Source organism: Camellia sinensis, chromosome 11, assembly GCF_055761805.1.
Source record: "Camellia sinensis isolate YWXY chromosome 11, ASM5576180v1, whole genome shotgun sequence".
Taxonomy (NCBI): domain Eukaryota; kingdom Viridiplantae; phylum Streptophyta; class Magnoliopsida; order Ericales; family Theaceae; genus Camellia; species Camellia sinensis.
In genome coordinates, this window is record NC_138971.1 from 42,415,322 (window position 1) to 42,424,533 (window position 9,212).

General features: G+C 33.9%; 1 protein-coding gene across 1 annotated transcript; it reads left to right on the top strand.

The window, feature by feature from the left end:
* The first annotated feature begins 1,241 nt into the window (after positions 1-1,241).
* LOC114255859 (U-box domain-containing protein 21) lies at positions 1,242-2,605 on the top strand. The gene has a single exon (XM_028195397.2). It carries the CDS (start codon positions 1,388-1,390, stop codon positions 2,480-2,482), a length of 1,095 nt encoding a protein of 364 aa, XP_028051198.2. The 5' UTR covers positions 1,242-1,387; the 3' UTR covers positions 2,483-2,605.
* Positions 2,606-9,212: the final 6,607 nt, after the last annotated feature.

Consider the following 9,212-nt stretch of genomic DNA (forward strand, 5'->3'; position numbering starts at 1 on the left):
TATTTTGAATTTTAAGTTGTATTTTGAAAATTTTTGGATTTATTTTTTTAAAATATTTAAAAATTTCTTAATTTTATTTTTTAGGGTAAATATTTTATATTTTAAATATTTATTTATTTATTTTAATGTGCACTATATTTCATACATTTGTGTATTCTATTTTTTAAAAAAATATTTTAAATATTAAAAAAATTTAAAAAATTATTTTTTTATTTTAAATATATAATTTTTATCTTAAATATTTTATTTTATTTTATAACTATTTTTTAAAATATATATATATATATATATTTTTTTTATGTATTTAGTTACGACTTGAATGTAGAGTTTTGAAAGTAGTGTGGAGTTTCGAATTATATGTTTGATTATGAGTTTTAAAAATAATTTTGAATTGAGTTTTAAGTTATGTGTTTGGTTACGATTTTAGTGTGAAGTTTTGAAAGTAGCGTGAAATTTCAAGTTATGTGTTTGGTTATGAATTTTAAAAATAGTTTTTGAATTGAATTTTAAGTTATGTGTTTGGTTAATATTTAAGTGTGGAGTTGTGTTTTGAATTTAAAGTATTAAAATTTAAAAAAAAAACTAAAATATTTACAAAATAAAATAAAATAAAATAAAATATTTAAAATTTAAAAAATAAAATAAAAATTAAAAAAATAAAATTTGCTTAAACATTTTTTAATATTTTTAAAAAATAAATCCAAAAAATTTCAAAATATAACTCAAAATTCAAAAACTCAGAATTGAAAATGCAACTCAAAACTGTTTTCTAAACTCAAAACTTTTTTCAAAATTCAAAAACTCTTTTCAAAACTCATAACAAACAAATTTTTCTCTTTTCAAAACTCAATTTACAATTTTACACTTAAATCACAACTCTACACTCAAATCATAATTCGAAAACTAAACCAAACGGAACTTTTGATTTTGTTGAAATTGAGTTTGTTTTTTATTTATTTATTATTATAATAATTTTATATTGGAGTAAAATTACAATAAAAAAATAAAAATAGAATGTGAAATGAGATGATTGTCGTGTAAATAGAATCAGCCGTATGATATGTAGCCCATGTTATGAAGTGTTTTACCATTTCAAACTTTCGAACGGGTCAATATTCAAATTCTCTCTCTCAGTGTATTGAACGGTTCTCTCTTTTATTGTTGTGAGATTGTTTTTAAAACTTTGATTTATTGTCCTAGGTTTTCAAAGTTGAACCGCGTAGGAAAGACCAAACTAATATATATAACCACCCAACCCAATTCCCATTCTCCATTCCTAACTTCACAAACCTCATACACACAAAACCATCAACAAAACCCCTTCTAATTCTCTCTCTCTAACTCTCCCTACATCTTCAACTTTGATTGATTTACTATATACCCAACCATGATTTCATCTTGGAAATGGCGAAGTGCGACCCGCCACGCTGGCAAGAACCGTGACACTAAGAAAAGTATATCGGAGAGTATTCCAACGCCTAGAATGCCCGTAATTAGCTCATTCGAGGAGTCGGAAATTCTCGCTGGAGTGGCAGCCGCACGGCGGCGAGGGGACGGTGAAGGGTGCTTAGAATTGGTGGCAAAGATTAAGGCGTTGGTGAAGGAGAGTGAGCGTAACAGGCGGTCCATGGTGGCTAAAGGAACCGGTAGTGCTCTATCAGAGACCTTTGAGGCCTTCTCAGAGGGAAGTTTTGATAGAAACAATGTTGTTTTGGAGGAGATATTGTCAGCTTTGACATTAATGTTTCCACTTGATGAAGAAGCCATGTCTCGTCTATCTTCATCTGCATCGTTGGACTGCATTGTTCGGCTTTTGACGCTCGGAGATTTATCTGCGCGGAGGAACGGACTTTTGGTTCTGAGAGAGATTGTATCATCGAATCAACAGAAGATAGAAGCTTTGGCAGAGATTGAAGGCACAACCGAAGCTTTATTGAAGTCGATTAAAAACCCAATTTGCCCTGCAACCACAAAAACTTCATTGATGATTATATACTACATGGTTTCGTCATTATCACCTTCTCGTTCAACAATTGATATCAGAGCACGATTTGTAGAGATGGGTATGGTGTCATTGCTTCTTGAAATGCTTGTAGACGCAGAGCGAAGCACGTGTGAGAGGGCGTTAGGCATATTGGATGGACTTTGCAGTTACGACAAAGGAAGCACAGAGGCCTACCACCATGCAATAACTATGCCGGTTTTGGTGAAGAAGATACTGCGTGTTTCGGATTTGGCAACAGAATTCTCAGTTTCAATCCTCTGGAAGCTCATCAAGGTTGAGGAGAGGGAAAAGGGAGGTGTTCTTTTTGAAGCTCTTGAAGTGGGTGCTTTTCAGAAGCTCTTGTTGCTCTTACAAGTTGGGTGTGGTGAGAAGACAAAAGAAAAGGCATGTGACTTGTTGAAGCTATTGAATCTACATAGGGATAGGTTGGAGTGTATTGATTCTATGGATTTCAAGGGTCTCAAAAGGACTTTTTGAAAGCAGTTCTAAAATGAAAAGGTTATATACTTATAGCAGTGTTTGTGATATTTTTTCAATTCATTGTACAAATATACAAAGAGAATTTTATTAATTTACATGGCATATTGAAATTCTTTCTTATATTCTAGGAGTGATTTAAGGTCTAAATGTTGGGTTTCTCAATATAATTCATGGTTGTGAGGAATGGGTTGTTCCGTTAATATTGTGTACTATGATCAATAATGAATATATAAGCACCAGAGATGGGCAATTTAAATTCTTTTTTTTCCCCTATATTATGGGGCGGACGCAGCATAGGCCGAGGGTGGTCGAGGGCCCCTCAGTTTTGTAATTTTTTTTTTATTTTTTTTTATTGTCATGTATAAAATGTATTCTCTCTTCTTTTTTTTTTTTCCTTAATATGTTCTTTGGCTAATGATTTATTATATTGTTCACAACAAGTAGTTATTTGATACTTTAGGAACACTATGTGGTATTATTTATGTAGTAGTTTAAATCAATAGTGTAGCGAAAAATATTATAGATTGGATATAATGAACTCATTATTTTCAAATAGTTGACATACTACTTACTGTGATTTGTGATTTTCTATACTTTGAGTATCATATAGGTAACGTCATATGGTACTCTAAGACTGTTTAATAATTTTCATTCAAAACACATCATTTATAAGTAATGTCATCTCTTTAATATTTTTCTGTCAAATAAAAATTAAATAGATTCTATAATAATTTGTACTATAAATGATGTGCTTTTATTTTTTAAAATTAAGAATTTTGATCCATAATTTTTTGTACTAAAATTGTAAACTTACATCATCATCTCACACCGAACTATTCCACACTATTATAGAATTTTGATTTGTTCTTATTAATAATGAATATGTGATTTTTATATTTAAATTTATCTCATAAAATAATTATTATCTTAATGTTGCTCATGAATTTTTTTTAAATAAAAAATTATAATTAATAAGTGTCCCTTCTAACCTAATTTTCTGACTCCGCCACTGCCTATATTAATGATAATTTTGTACTCATGACTGAATTGGATTGCTTTGAATTAAGTAATGGCAGAGTGAGAGAGATGAGTCTAAATTACAAATCAATATTGTATTAACATGTCCTTGTCCACGCATGCGCCTGAGTTCCATAATATTTATTATTAAAGGAGTTGATTCTCAGCATATAAAAGCAAAAGGGTCATGATTGAGACCCCCTCCAATCATCACCCCCACCATCTCTATACACACGTGGCGGATGGTGATTGGAGGAGAAGGAAAAAAAACAAAAAAAAAACAAAAAAAAAACTGGCCAATCATATTAAGAGGGGGTCAAAGGGGGCGGGAGGAAAAGGGGGTCCGGAACATTATTAAAAGCAAAAACATTGTTGAAAGAAGGGTGTGTCATGTGTTCAAATTCAAAATACAAAAAAAGCGTGGAATAATAGTTAGAGTAATGATTCATCCCCCCTTTTCCCCTCACCCCCTTTGACCCCCTCTCTCTCTCATTGGTCACCTTTTCTTTTTCTTTTTCTTTTTTTTCCTGCTCCACCAATCACCCCCTGCCACGTGGCAAAGGGGGGTGAGGGGGTGACCCCCAAAAGGGGGTCCCAAGCATTATTCTAATAGTAAACATCTAATTATTTTTAGACTTCGCAATGATTGGAGATCTAAGTTTTTAAAGGTGGGCGTTGGCACTGATTGGAATTGTGCATTGCCTTTTTAAAGGTGGATGTTGGCACAAAGCGAAGGTTGCTCCATTGTAACCCAAACATCACGAGTTCAAGTTCAAAACATAAAACAACCTCCCCAAGTTGGAGGCAAGACTTGATATATATGACCCTTTTCGAAATCTATAATGGCAAGGGCCACGTGCAATGTGCTGCCATTTTAAGGGTGGACATTGATGAAGAGGTAAGGTTGCTTCATTGCGTTGTGGGCAACACAAGTTCGAAATATGAAAATTGTCTTTCTACATATCTAGTAAGACTGCATACATTTAACATTTTCTAAACTTATAGTGATTAGAATATCGTGCACTGCACTACCTTCTATTTTTCTTTATAAAAAAACGATGCAGATGGAATTTGAAATGAGAATCGAATGACCTAAAAAGTAGAGTAGGAAGCAATACTTGTGTGAACAATCCAAAATAGATTTGAAAAAGGGGTCTAGTTTTAAAACACAATTTTTCAAAAACCGTTTGGTTTTAGTTTTCAGAAAACACTTTTTAGAAAATTTTACATTTTTATTTTTCGTATTTTTTTTTGTTTTCAATGAATTTTTTTAATATTTTAAGTAATTTTTTAAATTTTTAGACACACCTAAAATAAATACATTTAAAAGTATAATATTTGTGAAAAAAATCCATAAAAATTTCACTAAAAAAATACCAAAAATACAAAAAAAAAAAAACGAAAATTCAATACATTTTTCGTATTTTTGTGTATTTATTAATATTTTAAAATATTTTTTCACAAATATTTTACTATTTAGATACATCTAAGGCCTCGTTTGGAAAGCGACCGGTTTAGCCAAAAAGTCAAAAAGTTACTAAAAAAGCCGAAAAGCCTATAAATTTAACCCTAAAAACCTACGTATAGTAGCTTCACGTGAAGTCTTCCAGCTATAGTGTAAAAAGGCCGTTTTGCCCCTCATTGATTTTCTTTATATCGCTTTCACCCCCCGCTTTATGTCAAACATTGATGGGAATATTTGCAGAGCTATTATCACAGAGGGTGTAGTAGCTAGAGCTATTTAGCTACATCAAAGACCGAAGATGAAGAGGGCCCTTCGTTCAAGGCCAGATCATAGTAGAAGCTCTGATCTGAACAGAAAGACAAACCAAGTGACGACGATAGTCCGCCAAGGCGAACGGAAAATCAGTCCCTCCTCCGACGATCCCCCCCACTGCAGGTATGCTCTTCTTCTCTCTCTCTCTCTCTCTTCAACCTCTCTTCTTTCTGTTTCGCTATGTAACCATGAGTCGTATGCTCTTTTTGTGATATATGTATCTATCTCTCTCTCTCGCGCGCGTGCTCTGTGTGTGTGTGTCTGTCTGTCTATCACTCTGTCTGACCACTTTTCTATTTGAATTTGTCTTCAAAATTCAGACTTGGGTAAATTTTTGCAGAAAGTCCCCTACATACTGCCATGTTGGGGGTTTTAGGGCTTCCTTTGACCTACTGAGAGCAGTTTAGCAATATGCAGGTTGTTTGGTATTGGGGGGGGTGTGGATTTGATAACCATGACTTGTATGCTCTGTTTTTTGTATATGTATGAACTCCCTCTCTCTCTCTCTCTCTCTCTCTCACCACTTGCCAATTTCATCATTATATGTTGTAAAATAAATAACTTTTTCTTTGGGTAATTAAAAAGAAAGTCCCCTAAATAGAAGAGCACATTTTGCACTAGAAATGAAATTATTCATTTATAGAATTCATGAATGGTTGATCCGCACATATGTTTCAATACAAATCCTTCACATACAAAAAATACAAACCAAATGTAGCAGCACAGGGAAACCTTTATATTTTCTGCTTGGGCTCACCATAAAACTTTGCAAATTAAGGGTGTACGAATAGGGATTCTGAAATTGTGCACCAAGGAAAGCAAAAAAAAAAAAAAAAAAAGGAGAAGGAAAATGAGTCTTTCAGTTTTTAAACTACAGGTCGTGTACTAGAGCATCTCCAAATCCTTGTCACTAACAGTCAGCTGCTGCTTAGCATATGATTTGGCCAGCCCTTTATCCAATATATATATATATATATATATATTATATGGAGCATTTTCTTAAACAAATATACTTCTAAACTTCATGTCCAATATCTATGCCATAGTTTATTTTCATGATTTAACAAAGCTATTAGATTTTTATTTGTTAATTATTTGGTCTTTGGTAACTGTTGGGTTTTGTGCTTATGTTTCATGGCTTTACTTTTTCTGTTAGAGAAATAAACTCAAGTGTAGAAACTCAGTCATTTGGTCGTGACATGTCTTCTGTTAATGTAATCACCTTCATCTCTCATTGTATTTGATGACCTTATCTTTGGATTTGTGTATATGCACATGGACATTTAGTATGTATTTTGTTTTGACATTATCTTTTTCTAATTTTATACACTGTCAATCTTCAAGGAGCATCCCAAATGGGTACTTTCTCTCTTTCTTTCTTTTTTTTTTAATTAGTTATAGTTGAAACTAGGTGAATTAGTTAGTTGAACAATGTCACTGTCTTTGAATTTTGTTGTGTTCCCTCACCTCTGCAATACTAGTTTCTGACGTCTAAGATTTTTTCAATATAGCAGACGATTACCTGTAAGGTTATTTGTTTATGTTTGATTTTTTTTCATCTTGTCAACATTTTTGATAAATAGAGGAAAACTTGTAAAATACTATTCATTTCATAATTTTCATTATATTACAAATAACTTATAATATGTATGATTGACAAAAAAAAAAAAAAAAGGTGGTAGCATTTGTTACGGTGAAATTATATTTTACAGAAATTGCAAAATTGGCGTAATTTGGCTCCGACCAAACAACAAATGTAAAGCCCACAAACTGTTGAAACATAAGTCAGTATGAAATTATTATTTGTTATGGACATAAAAAATGAAGTGCACGGACAAACTTGTTAACACAAAAAACTTGTTAACACAACAAACTTATCCCATAACATAAGTGTCACACTCGTTTACTTGTTTTGTTGTGCTTGTCATGTCATCAAACAAGTCATCACAGACTATATGGCCTTGTTTATGTTGACTACCACATCAACACAACCAAGCCCTATGTGTGCCTGTGGGTACGGGCATTGTGTGGTCAAGATTTCTAGGTCCGCCAAAAATCCAGGATGTGCGTACTACCAATGCCCTCGTGGAGCGGTGAGTACAAGCACCTTCACCTTGTTTGGGATAATTCCCTTGTCAAACCGTCACTAATAATTTTTTTAACCTCAGCCATGTGTCAATTGGATTGGGTGGTGTGACGAATATGGCCGACAAACACCTCCTGATAATAATAGAGACAATGTTCATTGTTTTGAGGCGCGTTTGATTGACATTGAACAGACTCTGCGTGTACTTAAAGTTGTGATATGTTTTTTGTCCATCATTGTCGTTATTTTGTTGTTCTGTATGTAATATATGTATCCGTGTTTAGATGGTTATCGTACTATGCTTTCCGTATGTAATATATGTATCTGTGTTTACATAGTTACTGTACTATGCTTTCCATATGTAATATATTACTTATCATATGTGTTCCCTGTGTTCAGTGTTGTTTGCGAAGTTGTAGTTTCTCAATTCTATGTTCATAAATGTGTGCACGGCAATCCCATTCCAAAACTGAACATTTGTACAACTTGCGAGCATCAACATCTTGGGTTTCTTTTGTGATTTTAATAATGCGATACATAATATACAAACATAATAATATATGGTTCACATCTTTGCTATAACTAATGAACTACAATTTACGCAAATTATAATGTACTTATAGTCGTATGGCTTCAAATTGATCCGGCTCTCGTACCTCTTCTGGCAAAAGGAAAGGCCCAAAACCTTATCCCAAAGCAAATTGGGACTGGAAGAACACACGTATCTTTTTGGAACTTGTTGTTAAGGAAATAGACGCAGGTAACAGGACGCACATGTCAATCACTCAGAATGGGTACCGGTCTTTGTCTAAGACTTATGAGGCAACAACTAGATTGACGCATACGATCAAACAACTTAAAAATAGGTACAATCAACTTAAGGCTGAGTGGTGTGCATGGTCGAAGCTAATGGATAGCCGCAAAGGCCCCACTGGAATTGGGTTCGACCAAGAGACTGGGTTGATCAATGCGTCGGATGAATGGTGGGCTAGAATGGAGAAGGTAACGATTTTAACTTATGTTTACATAATTTTGTTATGCGTCGAACGATCCAACTATGCCATCAACAGATATCAAACTCCATAAACATATTACAACATTTATTTATGCTGTTCATGCCTACAACATTGAAATAAACAGGGAACATGACATGACAATTCCTTTTTTTTTTGGTTTTCTTAGTTGTTATCAGTACTTATACTGTTTATGCTTATACTGTTCATTACTCTTGTGCATACTCCATATACATAAGTTATTTATTTTCCTAATTTTCTACTCTCATTCTATCATATTATAGGTTGATAAAGAATGTTGCAAGTTCAGAACAAAGCGGTTAGATCATGAGGAGTTGATGCATCACGTATTCATTGGTGCTGCGGCAACGGGTAAAAATGCTTGGACGCCTGGCGAGACACAGAACTAGTTGGAGGTGGAAGGGAAGTCCGACACTGATGACTTTTCTACGGACAACAACGAATTAGGAGCATCTGAAACGGCTGACCTAATGAAATCCGTAACAATTAACACATCAGGTAGAGGTAGCAAAAGGAGGCACTCATCCGTCACAGCCATGCAAAGAAAGTGAATCATCGGGGCAGAAGCATTGGCAACAAGCATGGATGATTTGGTCAATTCGGTGAAGACCCAAAGCAAGGAACTTACTGTAAACCATGTTGTCGGTAGCCATAGTGCCACTATGGCCGAAGCAGTTGGATGTCTTTATGAAATTCAAGGACTTGACCAAACAAATCCACTGCTCCACTTCGGAATTTCGCTTATGTAGCTCAATAATATGGAGATGGTGATAAGTATTCCTTCGAATGAAGGCATTATTGGCTGGCTCCAAG